Source organism: Ornithorhynchus anatinus, chromosome 4, assembly GCF_004115215.2.
Source record: "Ornithorhynchus anatinus isolate Pmale09 chromosome 4, mOrnAna1.pri.v4, whole genome shotgun sequence".
Classification (NCBI taxonomy): Eukaryota; Metazoa; Chordata; class Mammalia; order Monotremata; family Ornithorhynchidae; genus Ornithorhynchus; species Ornithorhynchus anatinus.
This window is the reverse complement of record NC_041731.1, coordinates 5,317,128-5,340,429: the sequence shown is the minus strand read 5'-3', so window position 1 is coordinate 5,340,429 and position 23,302 is coordinate 5,317,128. Positions and strand designations below refer to the sequence as shown.

The 23,302-nt window shown below is 41.9% G+C and overlaps 1 protein-coding gene across 5 annotated transcripts in view; it reads left to right on the top strand.

Moving 5' to 3' along the window:
• The window catches only part of CYRIB (CYFIP related Rac1 interactor B), a 94,339-nt gene that overhangs the window by 46,632 nt on the left and 24,405 nt on the right, over positions 1-23,302 (top strand). For 2 of the 5 annotated variants that reach the window (XM_039911679.1, XM_029063232.2), the window contains exons 2-3: positions 13,608-13,646; positions 22,578-22,660. In XM_039911679.1, coding sequence (XP_039767613.1) covers positions 22,588-22,660 — 73 coding nt within the window. In that variant the 5' untranslated portion in view covers positions 13,608-13,646; positions 22,578-22,587. Of the gene's footprint in view, positions 1-13,607; positions 13,647-22,577; positions 22,661-23,302 lie in introns of those variants that run through there. The other 3 variants (XM_029063230.2, XM_029063229.2, XM_003428354.4) reach the window with 2 other exon arrangements.

Here is a 23,302-nt window from a genome sequence, read left to right as displayed (position 1 = left end):
GTGGAGGGATGTGTAGAGTAGGCTATTCATCGTATATGATCCTGGGCAGAGGCCAGATTTCTCCGATGCTTGGAAAGTGGTTGACCGAAGGGATTTAAGAGGAGGCATGGTTAGTAAATTGATGCCAGTTGCAAGAACCAAGATGTAATTTCATACATTATAGTGCACTGCATCCAGCAGAAAAGTGAGTACTTTTTAATTCAGGCAGATTACAGGTAATTGCTTAATTGATTTAAACTTCTAAACTTCCCAGGTATGAGCTTTAGGTTAAAAAAAAAACCAACCAAAAACCTGCCAGAATGTAGAGTAGTCTGGAAATAACTGATCAAGCTATGGTTTTTTTTTTCTTTCTGTAAAGCGTAGGAGGTAGCTTGAATAGAGAAAGTATCATTGGCTGATGAAAAACCAACACATCTCTACTTTTTCATAGGCAATTCTTGACTGGTTAAGACATTAGATTGTGAATGTTATTTTACTCTATCCCCAGCAACTGCCTGTGAACACATATTTTAAATTCAGAAGGTTGCTGTTTAATTCAACTTTGAAATAAGCACTCTTCCAACTCAGGATGAATAACAATTTATGGCAAACTGCTAGAAAGCAATGTGCCACCTTGGGTAGGATGGGGAAGTTGAGCAAAAATAAACTGTTCTCATTAACAGCATTTAAGAAGCACCTCCAGAACACATACAATAGCAATAATACAAGGCCTCTGAACTTGAGAAATTTGCATTTTAATCGGGACCACCAAATGATATAAACTGCCAGAAATGCACTAGATCAAAGACTGAATGTATATGCATCTATATATGTGTGTGTATATATATCATTCAGAACTAAACTGAGCCATTAAGTAGGTAACATTCATGAGCACATGGTGACTCTTGGGAATGGTGTAACTAGGTAGGTAGGTAGGCTACTCAAGGAAGGTCTTTTGGAGGAGGTATTTTTTAGGATGGCTTTGAAGGCAAAGCCGAGGAGGGGAGGAGGCCTCGTGCAGAGAAATGGGGTATGCATGGGTTATAAAATGGGAGACAGGTACAGTTAGAATGTTAGTTTAGGAAGAGAGAGATTGTGAGTTACATTGCAGTAGAAGAGAATGGACACGTAAGAAGAGGTAGCTTAAGGTAAGCCCGGAAGGCAGTATTTAGAAATTTGTGTTTTAGGGGAGAAGTGGCTAGCCAGTGGAGATTGGTCAGGAGGGGAATTGTACTTTCCACATCTTTTTTAAAAAGATGATTACGTGCAACTTTCTATGCATAACTCCTCCCTCCATGGGGACGAAGGGGGACAACCGGCCCTGTGGTTATCTGGAGCGCCTCAGAGATCTGTGTTGGGGCAAGGCTTGAAATGTTTCCAACCGTGGCTGAAACTGTGCCTGTGATTGTTGTACTGTCCCCCAAGTGCTTAGTAAAGTGCTCTGCACAGAGTAAGCATTCAGTAAATGCGATTGATTGACTGAAAAGACCCAAAATGTTGGCTTTCTCATCTGTTAGCTCGTGGAAGCCTACCCCTCCCAGTCATTATCCTCCAGAAGATCCACCGCATGCGCAAAATAAAAAGTTGGCATCTCTGGCTCTGTGGAGCAGCAAGGTTTAGGGTGGGGATAACAGTAAGAAGGCTAGTAAAGTATTCCAGCTGGGAGGTGATGAGAGTTTGAACCAGGACGATGGTAGTTAAGGTGGATAGGAAGGGACAGAGCCGTGAAATAGAGGAAGAACAAGCAGGATTTAGTCAGACACTGTGGGAGGTGGCTGACCAGAATCAGACAACACCAAGGTGATAAGCTTTTGGGTTAGGTATTATGGTGTTGTGAACAGGAATGGGAATATTAACAAGAGGAAAAATGAATTCAGTTTGGGATATAATGAGTTTAAGGTGCAGCCACTTATCCAAGTGGAGGTGTCCCCCAGGCAGGTGGAAGAGTCAGTCAATAGTATTTATGTGCAGAGCACTGCACTGAGCACTTGGGAGAGTATAATAGAACAGAATTAGCAGAGTTGTGCCCTGCCCGTAATGAGTGTACAGTCTAGAGAAGAAGAGCGTAAAGCAGGTGAGAGGATGAGACTGGAGATGGAGCTTTGGGAGGTAGGGAGGCAGAAACCAGGTGAGCAGTCATTTAGTTTCTCCGAGAGGCTCTCCACAACTGCTGTACAGGCTTGCTGAACAATGCCCAACAACTATTGAACGCCCTTGGATTCCCCAAAGGTTTTCTGCTGTTGAAAGTGAGCTACCACAAGTTTCGATCCAATTTATCTTTCCAGCTAGATACACGTTGAATTCTGTTCCTGCCATTTATCATCAGCTCTATTTTGACCTCCCCATAAAAGAGAGAGAATACTTGGCTCCTATCTGTCAGCCAAGAATGTTGAGAGGATAAATGAAATACTGTGTGAAGAACTTTGTCTGCTCTAAAGAACCTGTAAATTCAAAGGGGAGTTGAAATAATATCGATGAGGAGCAGTGTGACTTAGAGAATAGAGCATGGACCTGGGAGTCAGAAGGCCCTGAGTTCCAGTCCCTGCTCTGCCTCTTATCTGCTGTGTGACCTTGGGCCAGCCACTTAACTTCTCTGTTCCTCAGTTACCTCATCTGTAAAATGGGGAGTAATACTGTGAGCCCCATGTGGTACATGGGCTATGTCCAACCTGATTAGCTTCTCTCTGTCCCAGCGCCTAGTCCGAGTGCCTGGCACATAGCAAGTGCTTAACAAATACCATAAAAAAAGTGTGTTGTTTTGCTAACCGACAAACTTTAGGGAGGTGTGCCTCCCTGTAATCGAAGAGCTTTAGGGGCTGGATTCTGATCTTGTCTTATAGGACGTTGTGTGTTAGGTTATGCTTTGTCGATGCCGCGTACTCTTTTCTTCCTTAATGGGTTAAATGATTTAATTTCTCCAGGGCAAGTGAATGACTGTAACGGCATATTTACTCAGAAAGTGAAGATCAACATGTTCAGACATTTTCGGTCCGAAGTGAGTCAATAATGAGATGGGTGAACAGTAAGCCGAATGGAGGAAACATCACAGTTACAAATTAAAACTGTTTCCTGGTCAATATGAGAGGAGCTCTTGGTCTGCAGTAGGACTTCCAGGGGCCATGTTCCTCCTGTCCCATTATCTAAGCGTTCTTCTCCGAATTATCTCTCCCTGGCCCCGGCTCCACTCCGACTTTTGGAGCGATTTTGATGCCTTTTCTCCCCCTTTCTTCTCATCTTCTCCTAATTTTCACTGATCCTTGGGAATTTCAGCATCCATACGGACATTCCTGGTGACCATCCCCAGCTGCCCGCATCCTCTCACTCCTCAACTCCACCAATCTCCCGCTCCGCCCCACCTTACTGACTCACTAGCTGGGGCACATGCTGCATCTCACCATCACTAGTCATCGTTCCACTCCGACCTCACCAACTCTAAAATTTCAGTTCTCAAACACAACCCTCCTCCTTTCCCACTCCCCTCCTCCCCGTGGACCATTTGCCAGATCCGCCCCGTCCTCACCACCACCCTGGTCTGGCACTCATCGTGTCGCGTGTGACTCCTGTAGTAGTCATGCAGCCTCCTCGCTGAACTCTGCGCCTCCATTCTCTCCTGCCCACAGTTCACTCTGCTGCCCTGATCATCTTTCCACAAATGTTGTTCTCCAGGCATCTCTCTACTCCTCTGAAATCTCCAGTGGTTGCCTATTCTTCTCCACTTCAGAAAGAAGCTCCTGACCGACAAGCAGCTTTAAAATAGTCAGTGAGCCATCTCGCCTTCCTGCCGACACCTCTCTTCTTCCACTGCACCCCAACTTGCGAGCTTTTTTCTGCTTAAACTTACCAAATTGCTGGGCCCTGCTCTCAGCTCGCCCAAGCTGGCTTCTCGCTCACACTCTCCCCACTCTCTCCACTTCACATCCAGGCAGTTTACTGCTGTCCCGATCATCAAAGTCTTTCTGTAATCCCATCTTCTACAGAAGGCTTTCCCTAAGTGATTTTTACTCTCCCCACCTTATATCCGCCTTCCTGCCACTTCCGCACTTTTCCGCCACCTAAGCACTTGGGTCCTGCTTCCCCTTTTCCCCCCAGCACTTACGTATGCATCTTTATTCTCCTATCTCTAATTTATTTTAGTGTTTGACTCCCCTGTTAGAGTATATGCTTCTTGAGGGGCATTGTCTACTAATCTGTCGTACTTTTCCAAGGGCTTAGTACAGTGCTGTGCATAGAGTAGATGCATAATAAATAATGTTAACTGATAACTTCTGAGCCATTTCAAGCAGGAGAGTAAGGCCAAAAATGTTTATAAACTATCCACAACAATTCTACTGTCTTTATATCTCTGTTGGCTCTGGAGAAGGATCTCAGAAGGCTGTGAGCCTCAGTTTCCTCATCTGAAAATGGGGACACAGTGCCTGTTGTGTCTTAGGTTGTGAGCCCATGTGGGATAGGAACTGTGTCTGACCCAATTAACTCCTATCTACCCTGGTGCTCAGTACAGTGTTTGGCACATACTAAGCACTTAAAAAGTACCATTATGATAATAGTAACACTATTTTCCAGCCAGAATTAGACCCTTGCTCTTCACGTTTGGACAGGCACTGGTTTTTCATTTCTGCCATAAAACTCAGTTCAGTCAGAAATTGGGTGTTTGACCTGTGTTTTGGTTAGGACACGAATTGGTTAGGACATGAGGGCAGAATTAGAGAGTTTTCTTCCAACATCACAAGACCGTCTAGATTCACTGTGATGTGATATTGAAAGAAATGATTGTGTGTACATGCACAATGTTGGGACATAGTTTGTACTGTAGTGATGGTTCTTAGAGGAGAACTGGGACTTATCCAAAGCAACCTCACCTTCATCAGTATTAGAATGAAGTCTGTGGTGTGTAAAATAACTTTGGACAAAATATACAGTTAGCATGATGAAGTTAAAATCAGTTGGGGCTTAGATATAGTCTGTAGCCTTTGACCAAAGTAGAATTTTTACCTATGCAGAGTAGTTAAATTGAAGTTGAAAGGGGAAAGACCCCTTAAGCAAAAGTTGAAGATTTTAAGTATATAAATTAGTAAATTGCACTACCAAAAAACCCCTTTTTTAAATTTAAAAAACATGAAACGTTTATGGTATGTTGTGCTTTTTATTGTCTATCAGGTAAAAAGGCCCTTCAAATAAGGTCTCCAAACTATTATAAAAATTGCCTACAAATTTGTTTCCAAATTTGAGCTAACTGGTTATTTATTGAGCGCTTACTATGTGCAGAGCACTGTACTAAGTGCTTGGGAAAGTGCAGTATAGCAGAAATAGCAGACCTTCTCAAAGTGACTGATTTCAGATAAAGCATTTAACATTAAGAAAACATTGAGAAAACATTGAGAAAATAAGTTTATCAACCATTCGTTTGAAATCAGAGAGTAGAATACAACTTTTACACTGTGAGGAAAATGAGTAGACTTTCCACTTGTTTCTGTACGTAAATAATGGGAGGTGGACTGGCATTTTAAAGCAGCATTTCTCCATTGGTGTCATTTCACTGTAAAATCTCAGCTGTGACAGCTCCCAGGGAGAGGGCAATGGGGAGGAAAATTACAAGAGTTGTACCTCGCTCCCTCCGCTCTTTCACTCATTATCTCTCCCATATGAGGAGCCAGTATTGATTTATAGAGGCAACAGGGGTGAAGGACACTTTAGCACCCTTCTGATAATTAGGTTAATCTGTTTCATTAGTGCATATGAAAGGAAAAAAAAAATCCCTTTTTGAGTGTTTTCGATCCTGCTTGTTTGGAGGTAAATGGTCTTGGAAACTGGTCCTCAAGGATGGATCTATTAACTTGTATACATTTTTCCTCCAAGGAAGTTCCTTGGAAGGAAACTGTGTGTGTGCATATATGTGTATATATATGTATATACATATATATGTATCTTTTATTATATACTTTTCTCACCTTTGAATTCATACTGTTATCTTTCTGTGGGTGATCTAGCCTTTTTGTTTCTTTCCCTTATATTTGAGGAATTATTTGCTCATGCCTCTTTTTTGCCTTCCCCATCTGGTTGATGGGTAGGGTATGTTTTTGTTCATTTTGTTCATTGAGCATCTTCTAGGATCAGCAGGTCAGTCTGGCCAAGTGCCGCTTATCCCTTCTCTTCTCGCCTGTCTTTTCCCTTCTGCCCCTCTAGGGGTTTTGCCTGCTCAGCCCCCTGCAACTCTCATCGGTCAAAACAAATCTTTCTGGTTTTACGTGGCCCGATTGAAATGTTGGAAAGCTTTTCAGCTTGGTGGGAAAACCACTCTCCAGGTTAGTAAGTCCTGGGATCACCTCAACCCGCAAATAACTTTCTCTGAGTCTGCCTTGTGCAGTTTCCTGCTCTGGCCTCACACTTCCTCTCTCCTTCAGTCCCTTGCTCTTCGGGTGTGAAAAAGAGCCACAGAAAGGAGAATTGCCTGTTAGCTGACTCCACTGGAAACACAATACTACTGACAGGACTATTTCAGTAAGAGAAAACTGCAGTAACAGAGATAAGAAAGCCTGAGAAGTTCACCTGGACAGAGCTGAAAGGTGGGCATAGTAGGAGTAAATACTGGACTTGAGGTAACCCAGTCTCAGTAAAAATGCCAGAGGGAAGACTTGAGCATCCATTTTATCTCCCTAACTAAAAATTGTGACCGTTGTATCCCTAGCACAGGGCTTGGAGATTTTCAGACAATAAGTGCATCGATAGACGGATTGGATTCTTCTGCAATTTGTTGGCAGAATCTAGAAAGTGTTTTGATTCTTGCTACTTGAAGAGCTGTCCGTGCTCTCAAAAGGGCTTGTAAATATTTTAAAACTATTGCGCACCTGCTGATGCAGCATCTAAGTATTGATGATATTTTTGTTTGGTGCACAAAAGCCAACACTTGTTTGGCCAGGCAGTGGAAGTTAAGTTAGGTGTGTCTCTTTATCCAGCTAGTTCACCTTGATGTCCGTTCCCCCTCCCTCATTCCCTTGACCGACACACAGTATTTATAGTGTCGGTATTTATAGTATTAGTACAGTAGTCCGCGCATAGTAAGCGCTCATTAAATACGATTGATATCACAGGGTAGGGCAAACCGCGACCTATCACCCTTTTTATTTTATAGTTGTTGTTGCCACTTAATTCTGCACTTGTACCCCCAAGCACGTAATTAGTACAGTGCTGGGCACCCAGTAAGTGTTTAATAAATACAGTGGATTGAATGAGTGTACTTGAGTTAAGCAAAAACCAAGCCAGTAGGGTGTTTGGGCATTTTCTCGATCTCTTTATCGCGATTATGTCGTCTTGTTTTTGTCCGTCCGTCTCTCCCGATTAGACTGGGAGCCCGTCATTGGGCAGGGATTGTCTCTATCTGTTGCCGAATTGTACATTCCAAGTGCTTAGTACGGTGCTCTGCACATAGTAAGCGCTCAGTAAATACGATTGAATGAATGATTTGAATATTCTGACAGTGCCCACCATATACTGTAAACTGTGACACACTCTCCCTCTGGTGAGAGAAGTGAAGATTGCAGAGGAGCGATCGCCTGATCCTTAGTGTTGCTTGGAAGAAACAAACACGTAGCAAGTGTAAAGGTGAAGAACTCCCTGAAAAATGCATTGATAAAGGGTTTTTCAAGGGGGAAAAACCAGTTCCAAAATCTCCTCCTCATTTAAATTCCAGTTCTGCCATCTCTGTCTTGACTTAAACTGCCGAGTTGGAAACCGGAGGTTTACCCAGGGAAGTATGACCAGGAAAGAAAGAAATGCTAGTAGGTCAGATCTTTTAATTGGTAGAAGCAATGATAGTTCGGGAGCTTGCTCCAAAACTGCATTTTTTCCCTGTAAATTTTTCCTTTCTAAAACTGCTCAGCTCTTATTATCTGAAACACTTTATTCCACTCCGGCTTGGGTTTTCCACCTATGCCTTTCCTCCCCTTATTTTTCGAGATGGGTATCATTTTTCTCTTATTTTCTGTTCTTCAGTCATGTCACTTCTCCATGAGTTAGTGATATAGCATGTGATGGTTTGCTTCCTTAATCTCTCCCTCCTCTACCTCTTACACCCATCTACCAATTTCCCCTCACTCAATCCATCCACAGCTCTCTCTCTCTCTCTCTCTCTCTCTCACACACACACACACACACACAACTCACTCCCATTAAGCTTCCAAGTTATTCACCTAATAATCTTCCCTATTCTGTTACTCTCCTATCCAGATTTCCCTCATTTGACAAACTCTATACATTCTACATCTCATGTGTTTTTATCTTTTTTTTTTTCCCAGAACACTTGCATGACTCTTGTATGCTTTTTGTGTATGTCTTCCACCTTTCTCTTTAGGTGCATAAACATTTGTCTCCCCCATCTTCTTCTTGTCTGATGCCTGGAGAGGGACTTAATCAGATTGGTTAGGCAAAACATGGCTATATCAGGATTTTGGTTAGGCCGTTACACTTAGAGGAGTGAAGGGGTTTAGCGGACAGGAATCTGTACCTGTGGTGAAGTTTAATAAAGCCTCCAGTAGGATTAGTAAATAGTTTTCACTCGATGACTTTGGCAAAAAGTGAAACTTTGAAATGCATAGAGGTCCTGCTTAGGTGCATGCCTTCTTCTTCCCATTCATTTTTAAACCTCTGGCTAACACCAAGAGACGATTTAAAGTTCAAAGAGTCTCACAAATTAATGAACAATGAAACATTCGATGAGAACATGCAATTTTTTTTAATGGTATTTAAGTGCTTTTTCTTTGCCAGGCACTGAATTAAGCGCTGGAGGAGAGACAAGATTATCAGATTGGACATAGTCCGGTGTTCCACGTGGGGTTCACAGTCCTGATCCCATTTTATAGATGTGCTAACTGAGGCACAGAGAAGTTAAGTGACTTGCCCATGGTCCCACAGAAGACAAGTGGGGCTGGGATTAGAACCCAGGTCCTCTGACTCCCGGGCCCATGCTTTTTCCATTAGGCCATGCTGCTTCCTTTTATTCCTTTTTTATCACTTCCTTCCAAATATCGATTGGCTACATTGGGGCGGCCATCCCAAGAGCTCTAGGTTTTAATAGTGGAAGGAGGAGAGCATTATGACAGTGTCATCCAGGGACTAAACCCGAAGGGTTAAGCAATGAAGGAAAAGGGAGGGTATGAGATAAAAAAGAACATGAGAGGGGTAGAGGGGAAACTATCACCATGATTAGTGTTCCCAGTGCCCACATATGAGTGTGTTCTTGCCTTAACCTCACTCTGTTGTATTTCAGTTTGCAAGGTGGCTGTCAGTTGATCAAACCAGTGGTATTCATTGAGTGCTTACTGCATGCAGAGCACTGACTGTTCTAAGTTCTTAGGAAAGTATTTTGCAAATATTTATCCCTTTACATAGTTTTACAAATTAATCACAAGTAAAACCAAGGGAAATGTCAATGCAGACTGGTATTTACTCTCGTGCCTCCCTGTCCCAGCCCTCCCCAGGCTTTATCCTCATTTGAATCTGGTGCTCTGTGCGAACGCAAGAGTGGGAAGAGTGGCATGAGAAGACCTTCAGTTTTTACAAATTTGACTTAAATTATGCAAGTAAAATGAGGTAAATGAATAGAGTGATTACATAAGGCTTTTTTTTAAGGAGTATTAATGGGAATTTTAGATAAATAATTTCACAATGCAAAGAGGAGGTTTGTGGGAGCATGGCATTTTTACCACATTTCTTTTTCAGGCGCCAGGATTGCTTAACAGTCACTTCATTTAAGTATATTTTACTGCATTCATTTTACGGTACCGAAAGAATTGGTGTTGGATCCCTGGTGTTGGCAGGGTATATATTGTAATGAGGGATGATCAACAAATTGGTCATAGAGGTGACCCAGAATGTAGATTACAATATTAAGCCCATAAGTACAGCCAAAGAGATGTCTTCTTGCTCCTTTGGCAGTTGGTCAGTTGATCATGAGACCTCTGCTAAGTTCCTTTTCTGTGAGAGTTCAATGAAGTTTTTTTTTTCCTGCAACACAATGGATAGTCTTAGACTTCCTAACGGAAAGTATGGTTATTTAAGTAGTAATCATATAGAATTCAATATTTAGAGGATATGGAATATTTTATTCATTCAGTAGTATTTATTGAGCACTTACTATGTGCAGAGTACTGTACTAAGCGCTTGTTGTAAATTGTAAGCTCATTCATCATTCATGTTGCCTTATGGGCAGAGTTTGTATCTGCCAACTCTGTTGTATTGAACTTTTCCAGGTACAGCGCTGTACATGCAGAAGTGCTCAAATACCATTGATTCTGTGGAAATACCTGGAACTCACACACATTTCTCCTTACATTTTTTTAAGTGAATTAGCTGAAATTGAAGTCTTCAGAGACCACAACTGTGCCATGGAACTGAAATCTGTCAATCGGTAGTATTTCTTGAGCTCTTACTGGGCACAGAGCACTGTATTAAGTGCTTGGGTGAGTACATTACAACAGAGTTGGTCGGACAGGTTAAAAGTAGCAGAGCTAAATGTGATTTAGCCGATGTAGAGCAACTGTTAAAAAGACTAATGGAAATCTGGGGTGTAGAAACAAAAATATGAAATGCAGGAGCCAGAAAGTAATCTTTTCCCGATATTCTTCAATGGTCAGAACCTCGAGGAGAATACCGTGTTGAGTTTTGGGTTATTTTGAAGAGAATTCTTTCCGATTCTCCATCTCGTAAAATAACAAACAAGGGAAGTGACAGCAAGGAAGAATTTAGTTAGACAGATGGAAGAACTTCTTGACTGTTTGAGTGATTGAGCACTGTAATTTCTCTACTCTAAAGCGAACCGTAATCAAGTAGGTTTGGAATGCTAACACTGCATGTTTAAAAGGTCTTCCCACAAAGTAAATGTTTATTAATTATTATAAATGTTTAAGCTTTAGGGATTTCAAATCCTGACCAGAATAGGCAGGTGGTGGGATCTTGGCTGCGTCACTGGTGGTGACTCTCGTTTCCTGAAGGCTGCTGCCTCGGCCTCCTGCAATTCCAGGTGAAAACAGGAGTGCTCATGGAGCAAAGGGATGACCCGTGGGGGCCTCTGGTTTCCATTGTCGTTTTAAATACCTGTTTTCCCCCTGACGTAGACAGTGAACCCCATATGGGCCAGGGACTGAGTCCATCCTGATTAACTGGTATCTGCCCCAGCATTTAGAACAGTCCTTGACTCATAGTCAGTGCTTAATACAGCCTGTTGTTGTTAATATTATTATTACCATCACCCAGGGTCTGCTACAGTATTCAGCAAGTCCTCATGTCATGTGGTTCTGAAACATCGTCATTCTTCATGGTGGTGTCGCAGTGTGGTGTGAGCTTCCTGAAGGCAGGCATCCATTTCGTACTCGTTCTCTATCTTCCTCAAAAATCAATCGGTGGTATTTATTGAGCGCTTACTTTCTTTTTCGGTATTTAAGTGCTTACTATGTGCCAGGCACGGTACTAAGTGCTGGTGTAGGTACAGGATAGCCAGGTTGGATACGCTTCTTGTCCCACACGGGGCTCACAGTCTTAATCCCCATTTAAAGATGAGGTAACCGAAGCACAGAGAAGTGAAGCGACTTGCCCAAGTTCACACAGCAGCCAAGTGGTAGAGCTGGGGGCAGAGCACTGTTCTAAGCACTTGGAAGAGTACTATACAACGGAGTTGGTAGACCCATTCCCAGCCCACAAGGAGCTCACAGTCTAGAGGGAGTACAGCCCAAGAACTAACTACTAGGGGTGATTTCCTCAAAAGTTGGAAGGAAGGCCAGGTCCCCAAGTGTTAGGAAAATTTCTCTCATTTTGAGCCTCATTCCTATGATGGAAGTATGTTAAGAAAATTATTTGAGGACTGTTGCCATAGCTACAGGATTCTCTCCTAGCCCATGGCAGTCCCTTCAGTATGGTTGTAATCTTCGGTTTGATACGTTGGCAGTGTTTGCTCTTTATCGTGTTATGCACTTCACAACTACTTGACAGCAAAGGCTTTGCATTCTTTCAGGCATATTTATGGAGCAATTACTGTGTGAAAAGCACTGTACTAAGCACTTGAGAGAGTACAGTGCAGTGAGGTTTCTGGGAAACTAAAAGCGGTTTCAGATTTTCCTCGATTAATGTGAATACTAAGAGTGCAGTCAACTGATATGAAGGTATCAAGTGATTAGGGACTTTCCCATTTTGTTTAACGTTGTAAGACACTAGGTTATTCTGATCCCCGCAACTAAAAGCGGAGAGGGGAAAAATTACTAGAGTTCATAGAACAGACACTATACATATACTGATTTGAAAATGTGACCTCCGAGGAAAATTGTATGAAATATGTAGGAAGGTTGCATTTTCAAGCACTTACATTGACTTGGTAATATAATATTACATTAAAGTTTTATTATTGCTAAAGATGCTATCTTGAATTCTCTTTTTTCCTTCTCTTCCGCCTACTATACTTGACTCAAGTGTCCTACTTTAGATGTGGGTAGCCATATTGCAGGAAATAGGGATATGGGCCAGAGTTTGGAAAACATTGGAACAGAGCAAAGGGATGTTTTGGTACTATTTTGACTTTTCGCTGTGCTTTGATATTGAATTTATCTCATGAAATTGCAAAAACACAGCTCTTCTACAATGCCTGTTGCATTTTGCCTAGAATACTGTGAAGGAATATGGGAAATCCCTTCTGACAGTGTTTATAGTAATAATTGTGGTATTTGTCAAGTGCATACTGTGTACCAGGAAATGCACTAAATGCTGGGGGAAGATACAAGGTAATCAGGTCAGACACAGACCCTGTCCCACATGCGGCTCACAGTCTAAGAACTGTCTAGTAGATGCTCACTCGGTGTATCTATTGGGATAGAATGAGAGGCAGTGTTGGAAGAAACTAGGCTGTGCTTCCTGGTTGGTAGGTAAGATAAAAATTTAGCTTTTTAAAATAGTGAAATGAAAGTGCCATTGGAATTTTAATGTTGATTGCATTTCTGACTATATAATCAATCATTCATATTTATTGAGTGCTTACTAGGCGCAGAGCTCCGTATAAAGCTCAGTATAACAGAGTTTAGACACGTTCCTTATATAACATTCATAATGTTGACATAGAGCTGTATGCACTGTTGCCAGTTACGGGGAACAGGCCCATGCCAGTTGCTTACCTGGCACTGGCAAACAGAAGAATTTACTTTTCAAGGCTGACGAGCAATAAAAGCAACTGCAAGATCAATCAACTGTATTTATTGAGTGCTGGCTATGATCAGGGCATTGTACTAAGATTTTGGGAGCATGCCCCAGCAAAATATAGCAGACACATTCCCTGCTCAAAGCGAGATGCAGTTAGAACAGCTTAAACTGTTGAGAATCTCCAAATCCTAGAAGAATAAACTTTAACACCAGTATTTTAAAAATAAAAATGATCTCCATAGCTCATAAGTCAAGGGGTTGTTTTTAGCAAATAGGATTTGTTGACTTGCAGGACAGATATTTTACACCACAGTAATACATTTCCTTCTCAGGTTGTATTATAGGTGGTGAAACCAGGAAGAGCTATGTTTTTTGAAAATGTGTATAAAGGTGTGTCAATAGGAAAATGCACGTTCTGTGAAACAATGTTTGAGAGCTGTACTTTTGTTTTGCAGATAGAGGGGCACGAAGAGAAACAGTAGCACTGGCTGTAGGTAAGCACATTTTTATGGGTATATAAATGTAATGCCTAATAAAAATTTTGTGTAAAATCGTTTTATTCCATTCTGGAGTTTGTAAACCATGAAGCTGTGTTAATTACAAGCTTTATTTTTAGTTCCTCCCTTATTGGTTTTGGGGGGAAAAAGAACCATTTTTCCTGACAGCTAAATATGCCTTAACACCTTAACTATCACTGATTCCGATGGTAACTTTTGTTGTCTGCTGGGAAATGTAATATTTACACTTGGAAAGGTGTGTCATTAAGACAGAACTATACCTCATTTAGAAAGGGCTTTATTTTGGTAAAAGTTTCCAGTCCAGCATTTACCAACGAAGAATTAATTTTTCAATACTGCTTTAGAGCCGTGGTAAGAACAACATTGGAAAATTTAATGGTGCTGAAAAAAGATTGGAACTTTCCCTTCCTACATATGCTTTTTTGAACCCATCTTTTTTTTTTCTTTTACCTCGCTTCCCTCCCTGTCTCCCTTTCCACTTCGCACCTGCAGATGTGGCTGCTCTAAGTTACCTTCCCACATTATGGTCTGAACTGCCTAGACCTGGCAGTGGGGCATATCAGCTTTAAAGACCCTTATCTGGTAGGTGTTTGAGCAGCTGTACAGTTTAAATGTTTCCGCCCAGGACCCAGACAATTCAGCCCGGATTTTCCTTTTGGAGTTGAAGGTTTCCATTCTGACCTCAGTGGGCCCTGTCACTCACCCATCTAAATCACTTGTAAAGTCTCTAGGCCGATTTTTAGGTACCCAGAACAACGCAGATTTATCTCTTGTTCTGTTTAATCCCCAAGCACCTGCATTTGCAAATAAAATAATGTACTGAATATTGTCGTCTTTTTTTTTTTTTGACTTGAAGAAATTCTTGCAGAATGTATTTTCCTCTCATCATATTTTGTTTTCCAGTGTTTCTCTATGTTGTCCTCAGTAGCCATTGCTGCTAGAATAAAAATGCTAATAACCATGTAAATTTTTGATAGCCGTTATTTTCCATGAAAACCATTGATAACCCATTAAAGTAGCTATTAAATAATGCATTTCTCTTAAGCTTCTTCTGGAATTTTCTTCATTGTTTCTGAAATCTCATGGACTAGAGAAATATTAATATGTTTGTTTTCAGTAATTTACACCCTAAAATTGCCTAGCACCATTAAGAGTTCATGTTTAGATGTTTGCCAAATATAAGAATGATCCCGGCAGCTTTATAATTCTCATCGTAGCGGATTTACTAAAGACCCACGTAACTTCTTATCTTAAAAGCATATATTGGGGAAACAAGTATGCTTTATGTATTCTGTTATCTCAATCTTGAACAAACCCTGAAACTTAACTGATGGTATTGTATCTACCCCAGTACATAGCACAGTGCTTAGCACAGAGTAAGCACTTAATAAACACTATTACTGTTATTATTAGTAGTAATAATAATAAGCTTGCTCTTTAAAAACTCTACATTGCTGTTGAGCTCCCAGACCAAGCCCTTTTGGCCAGACTTCGTGAACACAGTCATCTCTGTGCTGTGAATCACAGTGTGACTTTAGATTACAAAATGAAAGGGGAGCTCTGGGTTTTCGGCTCAGCGGATTCATGGAAAACATCAAGATACTGAATCCAGCTGTCATACACATCCATAAGAAACCTTTAGCTGGCCTATATTCTGGTAGATTTTGAGCATATTAATATGCAGATATCAAAAGGTAGCATCAGAGACAGTCCATGTCAGAACCATAAGCATCCTATTTGATCCCTAGGATTCATCACCAGCAGAGCCACATCTCTAACAGAGCCACACAATACTTTGTAACTGACCAGCTTTATTTAATCTGTTTTATGCAGCTATGCTGGAAAATATTAAATGGAGTCTGGAAGTTGGTGGTTGCCCTTTATAATAGTAGCAGTAATAATATTTGTTGAAGACTTACTGTGTGCCTAAGTAAGCACCGAGAAAGTGTCCAGGAAGGAATTAGACAAGGACCTTGTCCCTTGAGGGCTTCCCAATCTGTGTGTGTCTGGTCCTTTGGGAATCCTAAAACTCAGCCGAGTAGGAGAATTGTTTAAAAATCCTGGAGGATTTGAATGTAGTTTGGCAATAAGTGTGAAGACGTTCAAGGTCGGGCCTGCTCCAAGGAAACCTTCCCCTGAAAAGTATTACCGTCAGGGACCAGCACAGTGTACTATTCTACAACATGACGCTAGGCGAAGAAGAGGCGAACGTATAATAATAATGTTGGTATTTGTTAAGCGCTTACTATGTGCCGAGCACTGTTCTAAGCGCTGGGGTAGACATAGGGGAATCAGGTTGTCCCACGTGGGGCTCACAGTCTTAATCCCCATTTTACAGATGAGGGAACTGAGGCACAGAGAAGTTAAGTGACTCGCCCACAGTCACACAGCCGACAAGTGGCAGAGCTGGGATTCGAACTCATGAGCCCTGACTCCAAAGCCCGTGCTCTTTCCACTGAGCCACGCTGAACATATCCTTTAGGAGACTTAAGATGTGTACCATCGGTCTTCAGACTGAGCCAAGCTCTGCAGTACCAGGGTATCTTCCAACTTTCCTTGTGATCATGCATCTCGAATCTGCATCGTGCATTGCAGTGGATATCCTGAGCAGTTTTATTAGCGTCACTTAGAAACCGTACTTCACATTTAGTGGCAGAACTAAAAAGGTACCAGAACACGACCAATCCACCCGCATATGACTGATGCTTGCTGCAACCCAACACCGCTGGGTGTGCCTGATGGAAAATGGATGCCCTTAGCAGCTGCAGAGGCGGGGCAACCACAAACAGGGCTATTCTTAAGCAGCGAAGCACAACTGCAGGCTGTTCAGTATCAGTGTAAAATGCCGGTAAGGAGCAGTGGTCTAGTTCCCTTGACCTATAGCCATCAGACATGGCGTAACTTTGTGGCATTTCCTTTTTGCCTCACCGGCTACGAAAAGGCCTTTCCTTCAAGTATTGGCAGGCTTGGCACACTTGGACTTTAGACCTACACTAATAGCTAGTCTTCTTGCATGTGCAGTTCAGAAGGCATTACTGATATCACCCATGTCCTCATCCACAGCTCAAACTCATAGGGATAGTCAGCAGTAGGGTCAACTTGGAGTGCAAAGGTCAGCCAAGGTCTGAAATAGTGCATTTTCAATGAGGGGAGCGCTAATACGGATAATCGAAGCCATGAAAAGTCCTGACCAGGACCTCCCACATGGCACTATCTAAATCAGAGGCGGCCCCAATGACCTTCCCAGGGTGATAATAATAATAGTAATAATGTTGGTATTTGTTAAGTGCTTACTATGTGCAGAGCACTGTTCTAAGTGTTGGGGTAGATACAGGGTCATCAGGTTGTCCCACGTGAGGCTCACAGTCTTAATCCCTATTTTACAGATGAGGTAACAGGCACAGAGAAGTTGTGACTCGCCCACAGTCACACAGCTGACAAGTGGCAGAGCTGGGATTCGAACCCATGACCTCTGACTCCCAAGCCTGTGCTCTTTCCACTGAGCCACGCTGCTTCTCTGATAGTTTGTGGTTGTTGGGAATTGTAGCCCTGGCATTCTTGGGTCCCAAATTAAGCCTCAGATGGACAGTGGGAGGGCCCTGGGAGAAGGAGGAAGTAGAAGGAAGTGGAAGAGTGCTGGGAAGGGCGGTTCAGCGGTAAGGTAGTATTGCCCGGTGTTGGAATAAATGGAAGGGAAGACAACCAGTGATGCCCTACTGGAAAGAGCACTGGTCTAGGAGCCAGGAGACCTGGGGTTGAGTCCCAGTCCCGCCACCGACCCCCTATCCTCTCTTGTCTTCTGTTTTTTTATCTGCATCCCAGTGACCCATAATAGCTGCCACTCTCCACCTCTTAGTTTATGAGCCCTGTAGGAAGAAAGGACTGTGTCCAATCTGATAAGTTTGTATCTACCGCTGATCTTGGCACATAATAAACCTCTAATGAATACCGTGGTTCCAAATAAATGTCATCATTATTATGGAGTGTGTGCGAGAGGGGAAGTTCCTCGGCATGCTGGGCCAGGGGAATGGGTGGGAAAGCTCAGACCCAGAGGGTGCTAGGCAAGGGGGAAGAGAAGCTCTCCAAATGTGCCGGGAGAGCCTTTCTACCCCCTCCTCACATATGTTGGGGAAGAAGAGGTCAGCGACAACATTTGTTATGAGCTGGGCGTGGCAGGTAATTATATGGTCTTAAGTAATGTGCAGGGGCTACTATTAAAGCCGTGAGGGTAGCTTAAACAAATTGCAGCTATTTTTAGTAGCTGCATGCTGTTTTCAAGCATTTGTTCATTAGCATTCTTGAAATTCGTGATGGCAAGTAACTTTCAGAGAGTAGCACAAATCCTGCCTCAAGCGTGTGAGACGATCAGGCAAATTAGTTCAAATCATAATCAACATCTAACTAAAGCTGGAACAAATCATGCTTTATAAGTGTTTCAGCAGAATTAAATAATTTGGGGGCACATGGAGAAACATTTTGTTGTAAAGGTTAAAAGAACAAAACATCACAAGATAAATAGAATACCACTGTACAGAGGAAAACTTGGCAAGCTGGTAGTCTCTCTCAGTATCAGAGTAGCTTGCCTTATGCTGGGCATGAACACTGTGTGGTGGAAGCTAAATTTACCGGTGATTTCAGTATTATAGAAAGCACATTTCTTTGGACTCCTAAAAGCAGCATAATTTATGCTTTCCTTTCCGTGAAGTAAAGTAAGGTGCCAAACTATGGTTTAATAAGTCATTACCTTGGAAAGGCAAATCTTGGAAGAAGAGGGTTTTCTAGAAATGTTCCCTCTCCATCCTCTACCCAACTCCCTCCTCTTCCACTGAAAGGAGTTAGTGTGTCCCAAGAGGGAATTGTGTCTGTCTCTATTTCAGAAGGATGTGGAATCCAATCCTTGAGTGGTAAGCATGTTGTGGGCAGGGAATATGACTACCAATTCTATTGTATTGTACTTTCCCAAGTGCTTAGTGCAGTGCTCTTCATAGAGTAAGTGCTCAGTAAATACCATTACTTCGTCAGCTGATTGATAAACCCAAGATGCCAAGCTGAGTTCAAAACAAAACAGAAAAAAACCAATAAAAATCCAGAATTCACAGTCCTGATTCCCTCTCTTGGACTAATATGACTGGAAGGCAAAAATACAAGTTGTTCCTCATTGACCACATCTTCAATCTATGACCCTCAGATGGTAAGAGTCCTCTTCTTACCTCGCAAGTAATTATTTTAACCGGAGTCAGGTCCGCTTACATTTTATCATTTCTACATTCAAATCTTCATGTGGGACAGGGACTGTGTCCAACCTAATTAGCCTGAATCTACCCCAGTCCTCAGTACAGTGCCTTGGACTTAGTAAGTGAACGATTTCACTTTATACATATTACATTATACATTTATTTTGAAAATTTTCTTCTTTATAAACCTTTACAAAATTCTCTAATTTGGGGAATGACTATATATCCATTTGAATTTACATTCAGAACTTGTTTTTTAAGCATTTGACTTGAAAGGAGGTTTATGCATGCGGCATGACTTACCTGAAAAGTGGTATGTATCTGGATGTCTGAAGTCATTAATGGGATTGTACTTGCACTACAACAGATAGAACTTAGCCAGACACATAGAAGCCATCTGTCAAAGGGTGTTCAGCTCTCTGCTGTGGATTACGGTCAAGAATAGCCGTACAGCAGGAGATGTCCTATTGAAGGGTATGACTGTGGGACGGGGATAGTGTCCTGTCTCTGTTTTGTGTTTACTCCAGCATTTAAGTGCTTAACAAATAGCATGAAAAACAATCCAGAGGCCTTCATTATCTGGATTTGAGCTGGTTACCTTGTGTAGCTGCATTATAGGATGAATGGTGTTGGACTATGTATGGTCTAAGAGAATTTCTGGGATTTTCCTGTGCAAAGCCACAAACTTTTGAAATATTGCAGCTATGTCAGTTGCGATGAGGCTACTCCAATCATGAAAATAAATTTTCACATCACTTCTAACACCATTGTGCTACTGTCAACTAACTCTGGTGCTTGTTAAGCGCTTTCTATGTGCCAAGCATCTGTATTAAACTCTGGGGAATCAGGTTAGACTAAGTCCCTTTCCCACATACGGCTCACAGTCTAAATAGGAGGGAGTAGGATTTAATCCCCATTTTACAGGTGAGGAAACTGAGACACAGAGAAGTTAAGTGACTTGCTCAAGGTCACGTAGCAGGCAAGGGGCAGAGCTGGGATTAGAACCCAGGCCCTTTGACTCTCAGACCTGTGCTTTTTCCCTTAGGCCACCCTCCTCACTAAAACCAATCAATCAGTAACTATTGATAGCTAGGCACTGTAATCAGAGCTTGGCAGAGTACAAAAGTAGCAAGATGGAAGGTCTAGGTGAATAGGTAAATAGAAAATGTTTGACTTGCATATTCTAGAATTTGATATTGTGTATTCACATTAAATGAAACCACATACAAAAGAGTAGGAATCTGGGCTCTGTACATGCTATTAAGGGGTCAGAGTTATTTGTTGCAGAGAAAGCAACATCCCAAACACAGGCCTCTGCAGCTGTCTGTCTCCACAAAGTTAGAGAGCTGTGGAATTGTCTGATTTATAGCATGGACCTTTATGAGTTAAAGAACGCTGGCCAAAGATCTAGGCAGTAGTTCTCTAGTGAGGTGTCGAGGAGTGAAGGCAAGCAGGAGAGTAGAGGAAGTGCTATAAGTAGTTGGGAACGCAGCTTCAGGAGCGTGATATAGCTGTGAAATGCTGGCAGGCAGCAGTGGCAGACATTCTAACTTGGTATGTAGCATTCAGGGCTGGGGAGTGGTCTTCGGTCTTTGTTTCATTCTCTCTGAGGCATAAAGGTAGAGCTGAAAATAAGATGATCTAAAAACCTGGCCATTTCCATGTGCTTTGGTTTGGAATTCAGTGAAAAAAAATTATTATTTTATTTTGGAATGTGAGAAGAAAACCTACAAATGAAGGTAGGGAACTTTCTAAATGGAAAGACAATAAAGCAGGCACGCAGTAAACCAGGAGTGGCAAATATATAAAAAACAGTAGTCTTCAGAAAGCATATATACCTGTCTGATGCATTTGAAGATGATGTTGCCGATGATGTTTGATGATGGTTTCCACACTGTGAACACAGTGTCTTCCCCAGTTCTCTCTTTTTTATGAGAAGTAAAAAAGATTACTGTATATCAAGCATTGTTCTAAGTACTGGGGTAGATACAAGGTTATCAGGTTGGGCACAGTCCGTATCCCACATAGCGATCCCAGTCTTGATCCCCATTTTACAGATGAAGTAACTGAGGCACAGAGAAGTTGAATGACTTACCCAAGGTCACACACAGGAGACACGTGGAGGACCTGGGATTAGAAGCCAGGTCCGAATTCTTGGGGGCAATTGCTGTTTACATATGTGTCTCTGTGCCTGTGGGCTAATCTCCCTAGTGAGTGGGTGGGGGGAGTGGATGTGTTTGTGTGTGTCTTAAAGCGCGGAGGAACTATTATCTAAAGGTCATCAATTTAGTGAACTTTTTTTTTTTGAGGTTGAAAGTTGTTGGCATCTTCTCTTAATGATCAGTTTTGCCAAAAAAACGAGAATCGTGCCAATAGAATAAGGCAGCGATTATTCTCCTTCTTTGGGCAGTTACCGTACTCTTATTTTGCTGGATTCTTAAACGCCGACCTACAGTCGTAAGATCAGTCGATCATTCAGTGGTATTTATTGAGCCCTTACTGTCCTGAGCTATTGGAAGAGTCCAGTGCAGTAGAGTTGGTAGCCATGAGCCCTGCCCTTAAGGGGTTTACAGTTAGTCAACTGTATATCTGCAATGTATTCAAAGAAAGAAAAAAATATGATTTCCCTGCCCCCTTCCCAAATCCATAACTTGTGATGCATTTCTTACACTAATATTTCACATGAACTACAATTTCACCTTTCTATCTGTGGCAGGAGTGTCAAAAAGCACTTGTAATAATGATGAAAATGTGTGCATGCATTTATGTGTTGATCATCACTTCCTCTCTGCCTTATAGAAACTTTGTTAAATGAAGCATATTTAAACTATCCTCACAGACATAAACCATATGAAGTATTTTATTGCTGAAGTCATCCCTTACAGAAACTGATCTCTGATGCCATTTCACACTTGAATGCTATTCCTTTTTAACACCAAAATTCACAAATCCAATGACACTCGAATCATTTCGCAATCAAATAATTAAAAAGTTACCCAGAAAAGGCAAGGATTGCAGTATTGTGTCCATGTACAGCATGTGCTCCAGCTGGATCTAAGGATTCCGATACTCCTTCTCAGCCATGAAAGTCAATTTAAGGCATGTGTGTGAAACGTGAGCTTGTGGGATGTTTTCATTTGGTGGTGTTACGCGGGAGGTTTCTTTTGCTTTCAATGTAATATGGTATTTTGGCATGCAACCACCCCCCATGTGTTTCAGTGTTAAGGGTTGAAAAAATACAAAATAACTCCATGAATAGAGCGAGCCGCATGAGGGTCAGGGACTAGTTCTGATCTGATTTTCTGGTTTCAAACTCAGTGTTTAGTGCAGTGCCAGGCACATGGTAAGCACTTAAAAAAAATTCCATCCTTAATAGGGAGCTAAGGGGGGGGTTGGAGCATCCCTTTCCATTTCCCATTGAAGTAATGGTTCCACTTGTGATTGTTTGCATTGTTAATTCTTTTCTAATTTGGGTTTTGATATGTGGGAAAGTGGGAGGGCCAACAGCTGAATCAAATGTTTGCATGTTGGTGTTCACTACCGTTTCAAAGCCAAGAGTCGACGAAGCCGCACCTGTTGGGAACCTCAAAGGAGCCAGCCATCATGGAATCCCAGGCCTCGATTTAAACCCCCTCTTCTCAGAACTAAATGATGTTGCCATTTTTATTTTTAGGTTGGCTGGCATGGGTAATCTCATTAAGGTGCTAACCAGGGACATAGACCACAATGCAGCACATTTTTTCTTGGATTTCGAAAGTAAGTCTTTCTCTTCAGCCCTTCACCGCTGGTGCATTTACAGTGGTAATGGTGAAAGATTGCTTATTATCCCACCACGGTCGTGAAGGCAAGCCAGTTTTGTGGAAAATGTTTCAGGTGCAGGGTGCATTTTTCTTTTTCCAGCGGACTCCGAACATCTTCATCTTTCAGTTCCGTGGTTTTTCATTTGCTACGGTCACGTTGGGTTTTTGCAATCAATGGTGTCCTCCTCATTAGATCACAAAGCAAATAGACTTGATGAAAATTCCGATTTGCCACAAGGGCAGGCATCCAAGTGAATAAGCAGCCAGATTGTATTTATTTGTGTGGTCTTGCCAGGAAAACGTTTTGACCAAGATACTTCCACAAATGGTTTGCAAAAATCGTACGTCACATAGGTGGTCAGAGATCCTCCATCTAGTCCCTAGATTTTTTTTTCCCATTGTTCTTTAGGAAGATTAAAAGGCATAGTGTCTTTATGTTCTGTAATTCAGTTGCTGTAAGAATCTGTTCAGGAACAAATTAACTTGTATTTTGCTTGAAATTAAAATCTTCCCTCTCACAACCAGAAGCTAAACTAAACTAAAAATCGATGTGAAGGCTTGGGGGGCAGGAGCACTTTTGGAACTCAAGAGAATTGTT